This window comes from Peromyscus maniculatus, chromosome 19, assembly GCF_049852395.1.
Source record: "Peromyscus maniculatus bairdii isolate BWxNUB_F1_BW_parent chromosome 19, HU_Pman_BW_mat_3.1, whole genome shotgun sequence".
NCBI lineage: Eukaryota > Metazoa > Chordata > Mammalia > Rodentia > Cricetidae > Peromyscus > Peromyscus maniculatus.
Window position 1 is genome coordinate 52976299 of NC_134870.1, and position 19950 is coordinate 52996248.

At 47.0% G+C, this 19950-nt stretch overlaps 1 protein-coding gene across 5 annotated transcripts in view; it reads right to left on the reverse strand.

Moving 5' to 3' along the window:
• The window catches only part of Ablim3 (actin binding LIM protein family member 3), a 115461-nt gene extending 98244 nt beyond the window's left edge, over positions 1–17217 (reverse strand). For 3 of the 5 annotated variants that reach the window (XR_013046137.1, XR_013046136.1, XM_006985157.4), the window contains exons 1-2: positions 17064–17217; positions 16614–16713 (exon numbers count right to left, since the gene is read on the reverse strand). Coding sequence is in view for 3 of the 5 variants with exons in the window: in XM_006985157.4 (XP_006985219.1) it covers positions 16614–16626 (13 nt within the window). In the remaining 2 variants the exon portion in view is untranslated. Of the gene's footprint in view, positions 1–16613; positions 16956–17063 lie in introns of those variants that run through there. The other 2 variants (XM_076555342.1, XM_076555343.1) reach the window with 2 other exon arrangements.
• Positions 17218–19950: the final 2733 nt, after the last annotated feature.

Here is a 19950-nt window from a genome sequence, read left to right on the forward strand (position 1 = left end):
GAGAGGTGCCTCTTGAAATATACAATGCTTACAGGTCTGCCTATCAACCAATGATACTTCTACAGGTATCCTGGTTGAACTAGCCCTTTAAGCCAAGCAGGCAGACAGGATGGGCCTGATGAAAATCCCAGCCTCAGAGGCCAGTCTCAGCAGGACAGCTGAGATTGGAAGTCAGTTCTGTTTTTAAGATCTGATTCTAAGGGGATAACCATGTGGCACACTGAAACCGTGAACAACTTATTATTTCTAAACACATAGATCCTACAAAGAGTTTTGGTAACTGCGCAAACAAGGTCATAATTGAGGTAAAGTGCATTTCCCTCTCTTCTGATAATTTATTGTGACCTTCTGCAATTAAGTCACTCTTTTCCTGATCAAACTGAACTCTGTCATTATTTCTTTATGAGTATGTTGTTCTGTGTGCATGTGTTCATTGATGTGCAAGCATATGCAGGCAGGTAAACATGTGCATGTGTGTACACATGAATGCAGAGGCCAAATGCTGGTGTTGGTGTCTTCCTCTGCTGACATCCACCTTAGGTTTTTAGACAGGCTCTCTCTCATGGCCCCCAGAGCTCACCGATTTGACTAGACTGGCTGTTCACTGAGTCCCAGGGATCCTCCTATCTCTGTCTCCCCAGTGCTGGGATTGCAAATGTGTGCAGTTGGGCCTGGCTTTTCCTTCTTCTTTTTTAAACACATGAACGCTGACATCTAAACTTAAGTCTTCTGGCTTTCGAGGCAAGCATTTAAATGGATTGCGACATCTCTGTTCTGATTTCTGCCTACGTTGATTAATTTGGCCTGTTCCCTGTTATGATTTCTGCCTACCGTGATTAATTTTGTCTGCTCTTGAACTTCATATAAACAGAATCAGACAGTTTATACTCTTATGTCTGACTTCTCTATTCACCAGCTTCTACCACTATTTCATGTGGTGGCGTGTATCACCAGGTTGGGTCTTTCTTAGCAAGCGATAATCCATTGTATGAATGGATCCCAGTCTGCTTAGCTAGCTGTGTGCAGATAGCCATTTGTGTTGCTTTTAGCTCTGGGCTATTATGAATGGAGATGCCAAGAACATTCTTGCATAAATCTTCGTGCAGATCTATGTTTTCATCTTTTGTGAGTCCACAGCTAAGAAAGGTGTTGCTAGATCACAGGTAGGTGTATTCTGAAGTTTTATGACACTCCCATGCACTTTTCTTTTTTTCCTTTTCCTTCCTTCCTTCCTTCCTTCCTTCCTTCCTTCCTTCCTTCCTTCCTTCCTTCCTTCCTTCCTTCCTTCTTCCTTTCTTTGTTTTTTTGAGACAAGGTTTCTCTGTGTAGTTTTGGTGCCTGTCCTGGATCTCGCTCTATAGACCAGGCTGGCCTTGAACTCACAGAGATCGGCCTGGGTCTGCCTCCCGAGTGCTGGGATTAAGGGCGTGCACCACCACTACCCCCCCATGCAGTTTTCTAAAGTTCTTGTGCCATTTGCCTTTCTACCAATAACGTATGAGAGATGCCAGCTTCCTGGGTGGTGTACACAGACATTTTGAACTGTATTTCACCAGAAACTAATGATGCTGAGTCCCTTTTCAGGAGTCTGTTGGCCACTTAGCTTTATTCTTTTGGGATGTGTTGTTTGGGTTATTACCTGCTTTTCCTGATTTTAGTGGTCAAGGGAGTCATGGCCTACTTTAGAGTCATAACATACTTGACCTATATATTCTTGTAGAAGTCTTATGATTTTAGCTTTTATTTCCTTTAGGTCTGTGATATATTTTAAATCAATTTTTGCATATTGATTAACAAAGGTTGTGTAATAGCAGCAGGGATGGATTGACTTGTCAACTGTAAGGACTCCTTTAACCTTATTTTATCTTTTAGCTTTCTTTTTATTTATTCTTTGTGTCTTTTACATCCTTTAATTTCGTTTTTGGCATTTATTTTGAGATAGGGTGTGGTGGTTTGAATAAGAACGCACCTCCCCCCCCACACCCATAGGCTCACTCATATATTTGAATGCTCAGTCCCCAGGAAGTGGAACTTCTTGATAGGATTAGAAGGATTGGGAGGTGTGGCCTTGTTGGAGGAAGTGTGTCATTGGGGGTGGACTTTGAGGTTTCAAAAGCCCATGCTAATTCCAGATCTTTCTCTTTCTGCCTGTGGATCAAGATGTAGCCTCAACTGCTGCTCTAACACTGGCCTGCAAGCTGCCATGCTCCCTGCCATGATGATAATGAACTAAGCCCCTGAAACTGTAAGCCAGCCCCCAATTCAATGCTTTCTTTTCTAAGAGTTGCCTTGGTCACGGTGTCTCTGCACAGCAGTAGAACAGTGACTCAGACACAGGGTATTGTGTAACTCTGGCTGTCATAGAACTCACTCTGTAGACCAGGTTGGCCTCCATCTTACAGAGATCCACCTGCCTCTGCCTCCCAAATCCTAAGATTAAAGGTATGTGCCACCATACATACCGAGGTTTTTTTTTTTAAACTTTTTATTGTGGATATCCTGCATAAAAGTTTCAAATCTCCAACCACATGCATGTATGCAGCCATATTCAGGTTCCCTGGGGACTCCCATTTCTGAACCTCTCTGTATTAGTACTCCATTTATGTGGTATCTGCTGGTAGCTCACTGTCAAGTTGAATTTCCCCCCAACACATGCACTGGCAGATGCCGTGCATCTGAAGTTCAGCACGTACAGGCATTCTCTCAAGCTCTGGAAGCTATTCCCCGGTCTCTCTATGGTCTGGAGCTGCAGATGGGTAGCAAGTAGCCTCACAGCTGACTGACACGTGCCCCCTGTTCTCAAGGAGCTTTGGATTTAAGAGCAGCACTAAGGAATGTATTAGCAAACCGCGCTGACCTACAGAAAATGAGTTGTAGCCAGAAAAAGGTTTGAATCAAAATATTCAAATGAAATAGACTTTAGGAGAAAGCATAAAGTCACTTTAAGGGATGAGAACTGTAGTACAGAAGACTGTTTTATTCTGAAGATGGGTAGGCATGTGATAAATGGGAATAGTTAAGAGTGAAACACACGGCTTATAACCCCCTTTCCTTGTTTGAAATCTGCTCAAGTGTAGATTACAGGACCTAGCTGCAAGCAGTTGAAGTAAAATAGAACTTGTTGTTTCTTACCATAGGAAGATCTGGGGTGTCTTATGATAGGAAGATCTGGGGTGTCTTACCATAGGAAGATCTGGGGTGTCTTACCATAGGAAGATCTGGGGTGTCTTATGATAGGAAGATCTGGGGTGTCTTACCATAGGAAGATCTGGGGTGGGAGGTAGCTTTGGCTTCAGGTGTGGATGGACTCGTGGATTATTCTATATGGTCACAGCTATGATTTTATTTTTTCCCACTTTTGTTAGATAAAATGGCCACTGGTGTCCCTATATCATCATCTCAACTCAGTAGCCTTAATGAAGAGAGCAATTCACCTTAAAAATCAATGTGACTAGGTAATGGCGGCGCCTGCCTTTAATCCCAGCACTTGGGAGGCAGAGGCAGGCAGATCTCTGTGGGTTTGAGGCCAGCCTGGTCCACAGAGTGAGTTCCAGGACAGCCAGGAGTACACACAGAGACACCCTGTCTTGAAAACCAAAAAACCAAAAAAAAAAAAAAAAAAAAATCGACATGACCTCTGACTCATGGCTGCAATTAAAAATAAAAATAAAAACTATTTATGGGGAGTGTTCAGAATGGGATCTAACATGTGATAAAGTCCTTAGCTACCAGCTAACAATTAAAACAATTAAGTCTCGGGTTATCAATATATGCTTCTGATCCCCTTTCCCAAGAGAATGAATGATGATCACAATAGTACAATGTGATGATTATGTCACACATTTAAAGGGACTTCTCCCAGCACACTCAACTGTAGTTCATTGCGTTCTCGCTGTCTATCTTTGTGAGTGTTTTCTATGTGCTGGGCACTATGCTAAGTATCCCACACCCATTCTTTCACTGCCCTCTTACTCCTGTCTAGAGAGGAAACTGAAGTGTGGGCAGGGAGAGATAAAGGGAGTCACTGTAGGTGACGCGGCCAGCAGCAAGCAGAGGACCCAGCTGGAATCTGAACCCAGGCTACCTGTCTGACTGTGGCGCTCCAGCACTGACTTCTATCTAGGCTTCTCGATGGGGTCAGTGACCTAGTTTTTAAAGTTTCTCAGTTTGCACAGTGTCAGAAAGCAGAATCAGGCATCAGATCCGCTGGTGGGCACAAGAGTAGTGATGCGGACAGTCATGTATGGTGAGCAACAGTACCACCACCTCCCCGCAGTCCCAGGATCTCCCTCCCAGAAGTTGCTTGTACTGTTGCAAGTTGCCAACCCCTGGGCTCTGCAGTGTATCAGTTAAGAATTGCAATGAGTTCTCCCTAAATAATTCACAGGCTCTGTCAGGTCACTACTTAGCTCAAAACCTCTCATGTCGCCTCATTGACTGTAGACTGTAACACATATTCCTGAGCTGGCACCCGAAACTCTCCAAGACCCGATTCTCACCAGCCCTCCAGCCTTGTTTCACCCCATGTATCAACTGACGTTTCTTACTGCATGCACACAATGGCTGGTGTCCCTGACCCTTCCCTAAATGCTCATGTCCTTTTACGTTCTTCTACATCACAGTTTCCAGCCAAAGGCCCAGGACTCAGGAGTTGTACAATAAGGAATTGTGGGGATGCTTGCCAATTAGAATAACCAAATAAGTCATGCGATGCTGCCCCTTCTTGACCTGATGCATGTGTGTTCATCTCCTTGAGGTCTAGATTGAATGGTACATTCCCAGGCCTTTCAAAGGACTTTGGCTTGTCTTCATCATACCTCTCATCCCTCCAAACCTGAAGGCTTCCCTCATAGTACCAGTCCCCAGTGCCTGTGCCTTGGAGACACTGGATGAAAATAATCTTTGCTTGGGATCTCTGTCCTGTGTATCTCTGCTGCCTGGAACATCACTGCCCTATAGATTGGGGATTTGAGCAAATAGTGCTGGGACATCCAACTGCAAGACTAACATCCAATCCATGTGTTCCCTGGGGCTCCCAGCTCAGAAAACAGGGAACGATGGTGGCCGAGGAGGGACAGGAAGGTGGAAGAGGTGGCCTCAGCCAGATGGCCATGGTTTGACACCTGCATGGCTGCTTCCCAGCTTGTGGAACCTTGTCCAGGTGATTTACTTGTGGACTTCAGCTTCTTTTTATGCAAACTAAGGATATTAAGTTTCTCTTCTCATATATTTATTCAAGTCTCCGTCACCTGTTTCAAATCTGGGATTCGGAGCCAGCTGTCTTCTGCCTGAGGCAGTTTCTTTTTCTTTTTTTTTTTTTTTTTTTTTTTTTACTAGTTTATGGTATCTACCACCCAACAATCTTGTGAGGACTCAGGGGGTTAGTACATGGGAAGCCATGGGCCTGTGTTCTACATTCACCGGCCCAGGCAGCACTCATCGGACGCTGAATTAGGAACCCAGGATGAAGCAGAACAAAGCAGGCAGGATCTGTCACTCAGCCATCATGGGAGTTTTCAAAGGGGACAAGAGACAGAAAGGAAGTCAATGAGCTAATGGACGTAATCGGTATGGACTGTGCTAGATCTGTCTGTGAGGAGCGGTGAGAACGGTCTCATAACGTGGGGCCTTTCTTAGATACAGAACTCAGGGGAGTGTTGTAAGGATTCAATCAAGTAATATGCAGGAAATACTCAAGCGACAGTTAGAATAGAATGCCTTTGTTGGGAGGAGTGGAAGGAGGAGGCATCTCTGAGGGAGGTTGGGCTTTTCGGTGTTCCATAAATGCTGCCTCCCAGGTCTCCTCTTCTCATGTGTGTGACAGTCCCAGCTCTGTGTGTGCCCTTTGAAAGGGGGATTTATGGTCACCTGAGGTGCCTGTGCCACATAATCCTAACATCAGAGGCAATGCTTCCATGCCGACTGTGAAAATAACATCATTCAGCGGATGCCTTAGTCTACCTTCGGACGGCACAGCCAGGATTCCTGGGCGGTTTCCCGGATCTTAAAATGCAGGCGCAGACCTCAGGCAGCCCCTGCTCCTGCATGCTGAGCGTGGCTCTCGCAGCAGGAAGATTGGCACTCGGTGGAGTACGCTTCAGGTGCTTAAAATAGATCAACTGTGTCATTAGACGACTCAGAGCAGTCATCTCATTGGCTCTGCTGGTGAGGGCAAGCGACGGCAGCCCGTGGAGAAAGACCTTTGCTTTGCACAAAAGCAAGCAGGTGCAAGTCAACAGCTCTGAAAGATTCTGCCGGCGTGGAGTGGGAGTTGGCCAGGAGGGGGGTGGGGCTGGTCACTGGTGCAGAAGCAGTATCCCGTCCCCAGCGACCCACCGCAACGGGGAGCCTGCCTGTGTGTGCTCTTTGTCTGGTTTGTGCCCTTACTGAGATGTCTGAGGGGTTAGCTGCACTCTGAGGCGTACATGGACCAATATGTGATGCTGCTGTGTCTAGGATCTTCCTGCTCCCCAGCAGGTTCTGCACCCTCCACTGCTTGGCCACTTCTTCCTGAGCACATGGTTGTCACTGTCCTTGCTGAACACGATGGGTCTGTAGGTGGAGCCTAAGCAGGGTTCTGCAGAGCAGTGACTTGATTTCTTCATGTCCCCCCAGCCTAAATCGAATATACCAGCGGCACACAGTGCTCAGTGCCTCCCCGTGAGCCTAAGACCAGCCCACCTCAAGGAGGCCTCTCCTTCCTTGATATTGGAGTTATGGTGGTCGAGGATGGGAGCATTCAACTAAGAAGGGGCACAATCATGCATCTTTATCAAAGAGCTTCACCGAGAACATGGGCTTTTCATTAACCAATTCATCCATTAGATGTCTTTTGAGCAGCTGCGTGTAACAGGTGCTGTGCTTGGCTTTCTGTGGGCGTCCTCAGGGGGAGGGGAGGAAGTTCTATTCTAGAAAGCCTGCCCCAGGTAGCTATGTGAGATCCCTGCTGTGACCTCTCAGCACTCAGTCCCTGGCAGTTGTCTTCCTGAGCTGACACAGAGCTCCTACTGTGACTGGATGCCCTTAGATGGACCAGGCGTGTTTTCTATGTCACAACAAAATTGGAACGGCCATCAGAGAAGCCTCGAAGAATGCCTTGTTTCAAGCACTGAGGACCATTGATCTAAAAATGGTCTCCTTTGCTCTTGGCCATACTGCCTACCACCACGTTCCCTGGAAGCTAACGCTGACCTCCAGGGGACAGGGCACCCTGCTTTCCAACAAACACAGGAGAAGATATCCACCCTTTGGGAGTAGGACAGCTAAGGAAATAAGGACCCACAGTGGGGTCTGTTCCCTTCAAGGGGACTTTAATACCTGGTAGTAGGAGGTAGGTTGATCAGCCACCAACTCCAGGCAGGACATTCTCCCATAAGCATCATGGATGAGCTGCAGTTTCTCCATGGGAAGATGCATTTCTCCACATTTGATTCTACATGGATCATCTACTAGACTGGGCTATAAAAATTCAAGTGTCTTACTGGCAACACAACATAAAAATTTTTATTAATAGGGAGTAGGGACTAAAGAAACTTGTGTACATACAGTTTACTTAGAATATAAATCCTACTGACTGTGGTCATGTTGCAGGGAGTGGGGAACAGAACTTTGGGATCTTGTTTTTTTGTTTTGTTTTGTTTTGAGACAGGGTTTCTCTATGTAGTCCTGGTTGTCCTGGAACTCGCTCTGTAGACCAGGCTGGCCTTGAACTCAGACATGTCTGTGCCTCCTGAGTGCTGGGATTAAAAGTGTGCACTGCCACCACCTAGGCTCTAGTTTTGTTTTTAAGATTAAACTAGAAATCCCAATGTTTGAGTTAGCTAATAATTCAAATTTATTGAACATTCAGTACAGGGCAAACACAGCATGCTGGCCCACCTGCATGGTCCAGGACAGTGAGCCACACTGGTTATATTTATTGTCTGTTACCAGAATCATGCTTGGTGCAGACCTAGTTTTTAGCAAATAATTGAGTGCATACATGATCCAGTTTTGATTCCCTTTTTGGACATTACCAGGAGCCAGGCAAGCTGGAAACCAAGACCATGCCTGTAAATTCCTTTACACTATTGAACACCACAGTTGTATAATGTCCTGAGTGTGTGTGTGATGTGTGTTCAGCAAACTGAGTGTGAACATGATAAGCCACCTGTGGTCTTCCTTTGTATGAAGTTCTCACTCCTGTTTCTTCTCTCTCTTTCCCTTCCTTCTTCTGTCCATCCGTCCGTCCCTCCTTCCCTTCCTCTTCCTCTCTCCCATCCTAAGACAGAATCACAGGTAGCTCAGGCTGGCCTTGGTGGCTATGTAGCCGAGGATAACCTTGAACCTTTGATCCTCCTTCTTCCACCTCTTGAGTGTTGTGATTACAGGTGCATGCCTTCACCCCCAGTTTATACTGGGGACCCAACCCAGAGCCTGTTGCACATAGCCAAGCACTCTGCCAACTGAGCTCTATTTCTAGACCTCTTGTTCTGGCCAGGAACGGCAAAATGAGTGTTTAAGCCTCAACACTGGAGAGAAAACGTGGGTGACACTAGCAGTTCCCATTACCTGTCAGCATCGTATGACAGCTCTGGCGGCTCTGTGTTTGGAGAAACCTATGCACAGGGAATGCCTCCTTTTCAGAGCTTTGCCCTAACAGACAGGGTGCTGGGGACTGACCTGTGTCCTCCATCCTGATTCAGACCTGGAGATATCAAGACCTGGTTTCTCAGAATATGACCTGATTTGCAGATAGCCTTCATAGAGATAATCAAGTTAAAAATGGGGCCATGAGGGTGGTCCTAATCCAGTGTGACTTGTGTCCTTACCAAGAGGAGTAATCTGGACACACACACACACACACACACACACACACACACACACACACACACACACACACAGTTGGAAGATCTGAAGAGAAAGAAGAAGATGGCTAGACACAGGCCCGGGGACATTTGGAGCCTCAGATCATCGGCAGGAATTTGCTGGGGTAAAACCTTGACATTGAACTTGTAGCCTCATGAACTGTAAAGCAACACATTGCTGTTCAAAACACTCAGCATGTTAACCCTTGGCATGGGAACCCTAGTGAATAATATGCTCTTTTTACTCATTTTATAAGCACTTGGTTTGTGCTAGACATCACTTTAAGCAATTTACAACTACAGATGTATTTATTACTTTTGAAAAGATTTATTTTATTTTATGCATATGAGTATTTTAGCTGCATGTATGTATATACACATTGTGCCCTCAGAGGTCAGAAGAAGGCATCAGATCTTCTAGAACTGGAGTTAAGGATGCTTGTGAACCACCACGTGGGTGCTGGGAACGGAACCCAGATCCTCTATGAGAGCAACAAGTGTTCTTCATCATTGAACCATCTGTCTAGCTCCCAGATTCATTTATCCTCAACAACTCCATGAGAAGTCTTATTAATACTCCACACCCCTTTATCATCATCCAAGAAGGGAAACTGGGGTAGAAAGGGGGCACTTTACTTACACACGCATACGGCAAGTAAGGGGTAGGGATGGGTTTCAACTCAACGATTTCCAGTTCAGTGTTCCCTTAAGAACTACAGGATGACAGTTTAATCTGCCAACTACCCCGAGTTGAAGGCACTTACACACTTCTGGTTGTTTTCTGTTCATTTACAATGGAATCTGGTGAATGCTGGGTGAGAGCCAGGGGTTGACCGTTCACTACAGCAGATGCTATCTCAGCAAGATGAAACATTTGCCAGACAGGGAAGTCCGGACTCAGAGCTGATATCACTTCCTTTATATAATCCAAGTGCTCTTGAAATCCCACTGAGATTTTCAGAGATGTGTGCTGTTATTTTGGATGATTTTAAAAAATGGTTTATTTATGTTATTCCTCTAGACCCCCTGGGTAGTCATTATCAACAAACGCTTCATTATTTGGGAACACTTTCCCCCACCAAGTCTGGAATTTCTTGAGTGGCATCCTACCACATTTGTGTTGGGAATGGCTCCTTCTCTTGATGGTTCAGGACACTTGATGCAGGCAGTGGCTTGCACAGAGGAAGGACATCTTTCTCCTTATGCTGGTGTCTACACTGACTTCCCTTGTCTCTTGCCTCTCAGCCTGCTTTGAGCCCTGTCTGGCTGTGGGATGGTGGCTGTTATAAGTCCTGTCAACTGCCTTTCTTGTCCTATGGCGTCCGGTGGGACTGAGCCACTGGGGTGATCCCAAGAGAGGGCAGAATGGTGTTCATCCCCCTGGCTACTTTTCTAGAACTCAGGTGCTTGCCTACCCAGCACCTAGCTGAAGCTCCGTCCTCCATCCTCCTGTGCTTCAGGCCAGGGGTCATCATGATGGGGTTGTGGAATGGCTGCCATAACTAGCCTCCCAGCCCTGGGCTGTCGCTGATTCTTTTTATTTTTCTGCATGTTTCCTACACATTTGTGAAGATGGTTTTTCTTAAACTTACTATACACTACCCCTCTGTCCTCTGCCAGAAGCCCAGCTGGAAGCCCAGCTGATTTTTGTTTTTTAACCCCACACTACAAGAAGGTGGCAGGTCACGTGGTCTATTTTCTAATGGCTCTTTCCCCTATTTCTATCCTGTAATCACCAATAAACTCTGGCCTTGTACCTTTCCTGAACCAGGACAACGTGTGTCAACCACATAGGATTCTCACTTCCTAACTGCCCTTTATAGCTTAAGTCAAATACGATGCCAGGTTAATAATCTTTCTGAAGGTTATGGCTCATTGATATATAAAACCCCATACTGGCTATTGTGATGATGAAAGAGTCTGATGTCAAGCTAAGAGCTTGGCTGCTATGGCACCATCCGTTCAGAACCTTGCTTTACTCAATGACCAGCTTCAGATTCATCTCCATTCACTGAGATCCAACACCCCTGAGCATTTCATTTGGTTCTTTCAAGAACCCTGATTGTCTGTATCTTACTGATCACATTCTAGATATAATCTGTTATGTCTGAGATCACAGAGTACATGACAATTTTGAATTTGAATCCAGGAATCTATACTTCAAAGCTCAGTTTCTCCCTGCCAGTAACACTCCTGTGGGGTTAAACAATTTCTGAATACCCTTTCCAACAAAGGAAAGTCTACTCAGAAAAAGTAATTTTGGTAGCATGCCAAGCCCTGAGAAAGTGCATGGAGGGCACTGTCCGTGGTGTGCAGGATGCTCATTCCACCTTGAGGACGACCCATGCCTAAGTTTTCCATATAGGGAAGCAGAGCCTTCAGGAGCTCTGGGAGCTCTCATCCAGTGAGTAATATGACATTTTATAGGACATGGAACTGACTCTGGTGTCCAGGTCCTCAAGCATACTGGGGTCAACTCAGTCTCTTCCAGTCTTGGAACTCCTGGTATCAACAAACAAGAGATTATTGTTGTTTGAGCATGCACAGCTGATGGATGGTATACACGACTCTAGGCTGTGACAGTGACATGAAAACCCCAGCACAGGTCACTGCCACAGGTTACATGTCACAGCCCATGCGGAATTAGGTATTTGCAGAGGTGGGTCCCATGTAGGGACCATAAGCATGAGTAAAGAATGACAGAGAATAAGCTTTGAGACTATGAACATCCTCCATGGAGATGTTAGCTAGCACAGAGTTTTGAGGAGAGCTTGGCAGCTTTGGAGGGTGGAGAGGCCAGCTGGGTGAAGCATGGGAGTGGGCAGAGGGGCTGGTGTGATGTGGAGAGGACCTACTGGACTTTGAGGGTCACAGGAGAGGGCTCTCAGAGGGACAAAAGAAGCAAACAGAAGGACACAGAGCTGGGTGGTGATGGTGCACGCCTTTAATCCCAGCACTCAGGAGACAGAGGCAGGTGGATCTAGGCGAGTGTGAGGCCAGCCTGGTCTACAAAGCAACTTCCAGGACAACCAGGGCTACAAAGAGAGACATTGTCTCATTCCCCGCCCCCCAAAAAGGACAGGAATTGTGTAGTCTATAGAGAAGGGGTGGTGCTGGATTGCATGAACTACCGCAAAAAGTTAATATGGGGGAATGACCCAGGCGATGGGAGAGACCAGTTAGGAGATGCCTCCGTGAGGCGAGAGACAAATGATGCCTGGTATTAGATTGGTAATGTGTAGGAGGAAAGAAAGGGTAGACCAGGGAGCCGGCCATAGAAGCCTGGGCCTACTCGTGGCCTTGAAACCTTGTCTCTCCTCTAGATACAACTTTGAAACTGTGTTACAACTTAGATGGGGCTGGGCAACAACGCAGGGGGTGTGGAAAGTTTGGCAATGGTGAAAGGTTTCTGGGTGCTCAGAGGACAAAGACGAATTTCAAGTCAACTAGGTGATGAATGCGGTGTTTCTGGCAAGTCTAGGCTGTGCTACATCACATGACCTCACTGTGCCCTGTCTCTTCACCGAGAGTGCTATCACACCACACAGGCGCCAAGAACACTGCCCCAAACACAGTCCGTCGCTCGGATTTGAAACTGTTGCATGTTAAGAAATTTCTCTTATAGAAACATAATAGTTTAATCGTGGAAAACAAAGGCTTTTATACTGTTTTACTATCATCCCTCAGTATGTAACTACCAAATTAGTATTTTTTGGATTGCATTATGTTAAAACATTTTTTTTTTTTTTGAGACAGGGTTTCTCTGTGTAGTCCTGGCTGTCCTGGAACTCACTCTGTAGACCAGGCTGGTCTTGAACTCACAGAGATCCCCCTGCATCCCCTGCATTCACCACCACTGCCCGGCAGAACATTTGCTTTTAAAAATTGCTATCTGAGTTGTTGACTTTACTTTCATGAGAAATTGTTAAATAAATTTTGGCTTGGGATTAGAACAGATTTTCTAGCAACTTCTGAAATGTCCCTAAACCTATCTCTGCCATTTCGTACTGTGTATTTATGTGAGGTGGTGTTTCAGAATTGATTATAAAACCAAAACATTGATTATGTTTGAAAATTGATTATTATTGAAAAATGCTGAAGATATTCTACACCCTGATGTATCAAATATTCAACCAAGATTTAATTAATTATGTAAAAATAAACAATTGTATCATGGCAGTATGCAAATTTATTTTAGTCTTCAATATGTAGTAAATTTATAGTATTTATCTATCAAGGAATTGTCTCAAAATAAATTTACAATATATTATCAGCAAAATTTGACTCCTTTTGAAATCATTTTTAGATTTATTTATTTTATGGTTGTATGTGTATGAGTGTTTTGCCTTCATGTATGCGTGTACAATGCATGCATGCCTGGTGCCCACATGTATGTGTGTGTAACACATGCATACCTGTTGCCCACAGGGACTAGAAGAGGACACTTGAATGCTGGGGATCAAAATCTGCAAGAGTAGCAACTGCTGAGCCATCTCTTCAGCCCCCAATATTTAATTTCTACAACTATTTTACATATGTATACACCTGGGGCTGTGGGAATACTTTTGGGTGAAAAGAGACTGTGAGTGGAAAAGTTTAAGAAGTCCTGCTCTAGGCGGCCCCTCCCTCTTCCCTCATTGGCCCTGAGGGCAGAGCCCCACCTGTTGCACCCTTTAGGTCCATCCCCCAGCCCTGGAATCACTCTTCTTCCCAATGCCTTGTCAGAAGCAAGGATCCAGATAATGCTGAAATCCACACTGAGCAATGATTGGCTGAGCACTGCCCTGTTTTGTCATGTGAGAAACAACTTTCTTATTAATAAACGTAACTCAGACATGTGTATAAAGCATTTCCTTGTCATCCCACTTAATCCTCCCAATCTATCCTTCAGGTATGCTCCTCAATTCATGGTTAAGGGGCGACACCAGAGGAAAGATGGCGGGCTGATCACCTTTGCTGACATGATGACAGCTGTGCCCACAGAGAAGTACGTCTCTAAGTAGTTCACACAAAATTTTAACACAGACTTTTCACTCCAGTCTTATTTTTTGCAGATGAAACAACATGCTGAATATCACATAGTTACTAAGATGAAAAAGACAAACTGAACTGGGAACCCTCTGATGCAGGGTGAGCCCGACCAATTCTTTCTCTCTCTCTCTCTCTCTCTCTCTCTCTCTCTCTCTCTCTCTCTCTCTCTCTCTCTCTCTCTTCTTATTCTTCTTCTTGACAGACTCTCACTTTGTAATTCAGGCTGACCTGGAACTTACCAGGTAGCCTAGGCTGGCTTTGAACTTAGGGAAGTCCTCCTCCTTCAGTCACCAGAAATCTGGGTTTACAGGTCATGTGCCACAATTTTCCTGGCTCTAGCTGCTCTTACAGTTGCCTCCAGACCACAGCCCCGTGTTCTCCAGGTGAACTGATTAGGAGTTGAGCGGTAAGGGATGGTTTGCGCGAATTTCCATGTTGGCCCCTGAACCACTTGAACCACTGATTAGGAATAGGACTCACTGTCAAATACAGTTCACACCCCAGGACCTTTTGCAATCCAACAATTAACTAAATGACTTGGAACGACCTGATATTAATAGCAAGGTCTCATCTACAGAGCTGGAGCAGTCTCCCAGCTTCTGTGGGAGACCCTGTGGGGAGCCAGCAGAAGTGTCCAGCTTAGTAACTGGTGAGGACCCCTTCACTGGAAGTGAAGCACTCTGAGAGCTCTGTGAATGAGGCAATTTCACAACACAAAGGGGAACATTTTTCATCCCATCAGACTAGCCGAGGGCCTCTTGCCAACACTCTGCCTCTGTGGCCCTGTGGCCCTGTCAATCCTATGAGGACTGATTTATATTCTCTCCATCTGTAGGTTCTCTTTGCTGGGTTCTCTTTGCTCCATCATGAAGTCCAGTTCTCAGACCCTGAGTCCGAGTCTCCCCACAGGGTTCTCCAGCTCCCGAGTATTCCTCCCTCCCGGGTGTTTGGGGCTCCCAAGGCTGTCCTGGTCATTTCATTGACTATTTCCCAGGACCCTTGAAAGCTTAATACTCCCTAATTAGAAAAACGTCATTCCCCCAAGTCTGTGTCATGTACAACATTTAACTACATTGACCATCATTATTTTGAGAGAAGGAAGGACAGAATGAAGGAAAATCTGTTTTTTTTTTTTTTTTTTTTGTCTTTAGTCTGAAATAGTGCTGCTAACAGGAGAAACATTTCTCAGGATTCTAGACACTGAAAAAGGCAGAGTCAGTTTCTTATTGCCTTTCTTAGTTCCTTGTCTATCAGTTACCGGGAAAGACTCCCATAAATAACACCCCCCCACCTCCCGATAGAGTAAGGAGTGGCAGGCAATCCACACCTTAATTTTTCTGGAAGTACGCAGATGCAAACATACGGCCCTCCAGTGACAGGTTAGACAGGACCTACCCCCCCCCTCCCCAAGTCTGGTGCGAAGCCAGCGCCATCATGTATGTCAGCCTGGCAGCTAAGAGGAAAATTCTTTGGCTGGCAGACGGAGAGGGAGCCCGGCCTCACTCACTTAGCAGAGCGATGTCATACACAAAGGAAGACGAGAGAGCCGTGAGTCACGCAAATACGTAGTAAATAAATACATTTCATTTCCATCCCAAGTGGCCCTGCTTTGTCCTTCCTCTTCTCCACGCCAAGGCCCGGCAGTGGAGGGAGGGTCAGGAGGCAGGGGGCTAGGCTGGACACAGTGTCACTCAGGTGCTGGCCCACTCACCCTGTCCTTACTGCTAAGCTCCAGCTTTTGTAGAAAGAACTTGTCAGTTCTTAGATCGGAAGGGTCTCTGATTCAACCCTCCCGGTCTCACAGCTGAGCAATCCGAGAGGCAGAGTTGGGACTATTCCCCCAAAGTCAGAACCCCCAAATGGGAATGCATACAGGAGTGCTCTGCTTCAACAGTCCTAGTTGGGGCTGGGAGGACCCCAGCATGCACGTTGACAAGAGAGCAGGACAGTGACATGTGAACTCAGTTATGTCCTCCTAAGGTATTGCCCAGGTCCCAGTAATCCAGCCAGAGCCCATGGTCAGAGAGGACATTATTGGAGGTAGATTGTCCCTTCCTGGGTTACTGAGAGCATTTCATGGTAGCTAGGGCCCAAACCAGGAGCAAAATGTCTGGTCCAGACTCTGCAGGGCAGTTACTGCCTCTGCCATTACCAGGGCTGTTGCTCAAAGGGCTTATCACTTCCTTTCATTCTCCTGTAGGCTAAGCAGCCTCCAGGTAGGTGGGCAATCAGCCTGGACCACTGAGGGAACAGAAGCTGCATCTTTCTTCCAGACCCAAAGGTGGCTTCATGAGGATTTGTTTATCAAATTGCTCTTTGCTATCCCAGGTTCGCCCAGGCCCGCCCACGGCCTCCCTGCTCTTCCCGGGACAAGCAGGGCCTCCATGGATTTCCAGATGTGGGCATGGAGGTCTCCTGGGAGCCCCCCACAGTCAGACAATGGCCACACTGCTGCTTCCTAGGCCTTTCCAGGCATAGCTAAGAGACAGCAATTTTCCCGACAGAGGCAAGTGACGCCGCCGACTAAACATGAGCAAAATCATCAGGAAAAGGCAGACCCCCAAAGCTCTCTCCCTGTGCCAGGGTGCTCCGAAGGCACCCAAAGGACGGAGTGCAGGGTCAGGTGTCCCCGCAGATACCGGCTTCCTTCTTCTTTCCAGGCAGCCGGGGCGCAGGCTCCTGAACCTCCCGCCCCCACCCCTGTTCCCATGGCAAAGGAGAGGAGGATCCACTTACCGCTCGTGTTCATGGTGACGCCTTTGCTCTGGGTCTTTCATTCAATACGGAGGCCCCGGTTGCTTTTTAAATCTTGCGTTCTCCTGGCCTCACTCATCACCTAGGGGTGAAAAGGCAGGGCAGAACCAGCTGTGTATCCTCAGGTGCGCTCTCCCCCTGCTGGCCCCTCTCCGTCTGGGCTGGAGCCGCTGGCCTTGAAGGCGAGTGGACGAGCCGGGCAGGTGAACAGGGAGGAGGGGCAGGCGAGGAGGACTCGGGTGCCCCGTCCCCGGAACCTGGGACCCGAACCCCGAGCAGTAGCGGGGCTGGCAGAGCCGGCTCGCGCGCACCTCGCGTTATCCCAGCCGGCAGGCTGCGGAGCCCGAAGGGGGTGTGGACCACAGGGAGGCAAGGGCGGGGGCAGAACGTCCCCGCCCGGCCTCCGGAGCAGCGACCCGCCCCGGGACCCACCTCTTGGCCAGCTTTGGGAGCCAGAGGCCCCTGCCCTGGCCCCTGAGAGCGGCTCATGGATCCCGCTGGTCGTCCGGGTCCTGGGATGCCAGGGCGAGCCAGGCGAAACCTGAGAGCTCGCCATCCATGATGTGGGCTTACGGCTTGGCAGCGCGGGGGGCGCGGCCGCTCGCTGCTGCCACCTGCTGGACGCGCCGGCGTGTGTCCGAGGCTCCGCCCTGCAGGGCTTCTGCCTGGGTGCTGGGGGTGGTGGGTGGGGGAGAAAAAAAAAAACAAAAACGGACTCTTGATGCCCTGAGGCCAATACGGGGTGGTGGACCTGGGTCTAAGGGATGAATCGATACAGAAAAGGAAAGTTACCATTGGGAGGGACTTAGAAGGAGAGACTGACTTTGAGGGAGGAGATCTCCCATCTCAGCACAGGACAAGCTGGGTGCAATTTGGTTTGGGGCAGGTCCCTACTGAACTGGAGCATGTGGCAGCTGGACCAGGGAACGAGATGCCCGGGGGAGGGGGTTGCTGTTATCCTTTCAACTCGTGCCCACCCTCTCCCCCCCGTTACTCTCTTGATTCCCGAGATCACTGGATTAATTTGTTATAATTACCTACCTCCTCTGTCTCACTAGAAATGTTAGTGAACCCATGGGAAAAAAAAAATGGGTCTTCTCAGTAGACCTCCTCCACCAGGGCCTGGCAAGTAGGTATTAGGGCAAGTGGCCCTAATATGACACAACCCTAATTGTGGAAGGTCTAGGCACTTTCACTGGAAGCTCTCTCACATGTGAGGAAGGCAGCAGGTACATGGCCTCATGACATTAGGTCACTTTAGCTTTTGCACAATTGACTAGCCTGTCCGCTAGTTATTATTACTTTTTTTTGGCCATTAGTTATCCATGGCTATTTTTTGAATATTTTTGGGTGACAACTTACCAAAATAAGGTGGGACTCTTTACATTCCCATGACTGCTGTCTCTGTCATCAGCTCAGTCAAATTTATGCTTATCAAACTGTAACAAAAAACCAAATTAGAAGAATGTGTATATCACCCCAGTCCATAGAGTGACTCTGGCTAGGGCATGTATGGGCTCCGGAAACGGAATATTCTCGGTTCTAGGGCCCAGCATCTGGTTGGCAGACCCAGATCCTTCTGGGCTAACCAGAAGTTCTATGTGGGAATAACTTCATGCACTTGAGTCTGGGGGCTCTGGGGAGGGTGAGATTGCCACCCTCTTAGCACAGGAGGAAAGACACCTTTTAGATAAATAGAATGTTTGTGCCTGCCACAGCCGGGACTGTGGATATGGCCCTAAACTCAAGGCAAGGCAGTAGCTGCAGAATCTTTAGATAAATCTAAATCAATTTTTGGGTATCAATGGATTCCAAACACACTTTGATAGTGTCTTGTGGTTATCCTTTCCATTGAGGTGGGGTGAAAATAGCTCCAGCCTTCACACAGCAGTATAGACTTGCAGAAGTATTGACTTGCAGAAGTATAGACTTACAGAAGTATAGACATCCAGTAAGCACTTCAATAGGTACACCAAGGGATTTTTGGATATATCATTGTGTTGAAAAGGACAGAGGCCTAGAATAGCATTGAAAACATAGTAAGTTTTTAATAAACTATTAAGTTCTTCTCAAAGATCTCTCTGGAGACCCCTATAGATCTAGACCAGGATTCCTTACTCAATCCCAAATTATCTTACTAGGTTCTAATTATTGGAGAAAAGTTATATTCTTCCCCCCTTCACACCCCTGATGGAGAAAGTTCTGGTAAACAAGATGCATAAAAACAACCAAACTAGTTCCATTTATTGTCATTCAAAACTTCAATGAAAATATTTCAGATTATAGAGCAAAGTCAAATAAAAAAATGGTATACATGCCTTTCCATGCAGTCACTCAATAGTAGCAATATAGAATGCTTATTTTGTGCCAGCCTTGTGCCAGTCCTGGAGGGGTACAGTGGTCATGGGGGGGCAGACAAGTCCTCTACACTCCCAGAGCATCAGCCCCACTGGGGACAAGAGAGAAAAAGATGGCAGTTAACCATGCAAAGCATAGATTAGGAAGGCCCAATTACTAGTGGCCTGGTTGGGAGCTCAGGGACTGTCTTTAGCCCAGATGATTGACTCTCCCAGCTCCATCGTTTCCTAGCTGCGCCACCTCAGACAAGATACTCAGCCTCTACGAGTGTCAACTCCTTCATCTGTATAATGAGTACACTCGCAGTAGCTACCTTTTGGATTACTGCATAAAATAGTGGGATGCATGAAGGTGCATTGTAGACTAATCGTTAGTGCCACCTTTGCTTCCGGCTGCGCTCAGTGACAATCCTGTCATTTCCTAGACAGCCTCCTGTTGAACCTTTCATGCCATAGAGTTTTTCAATGACACGAGTTTAAACCGACTGGTTCTTCTACTCAGGGATTCTTTCAACAGCATATCCTGCTGGAGGTTGATAAATTGGGACCCTTGGACCATGGACCCCTCTAAAAAACCCAAGAAGCTTCCATGAGGGAAACAATATTGTTTTCTTCTCTTCATGGTTCTAAAGCTAGGAAGAAAGGGTTTTTAAAAGGGCCCCAAAGCTGTTCCTATGAGGATGTCCACAACAATCGGAGGTAGCAGGAAAGACACAGGAGGAAGTGGGGGCGGCCATCTGTGGCTGTGGAAGTCATCAGAAAAAACGCAGCCATGGCTCCCTCTGGTCCAGAGCCCAGGGGCGACAGCTATAGAGCCGGGAAGCTCTTTGTTTGGAAGTTTGTTTTGAACTTTGAGGCTCCAGATGGACATAAACAAGTCCCACTCGGAAACAGACTCCCACTTGTTGGAAAGCCCTGCGACAAAAATTGCTGGAAGACCATCTTTCTGCCTTCATTTCAGG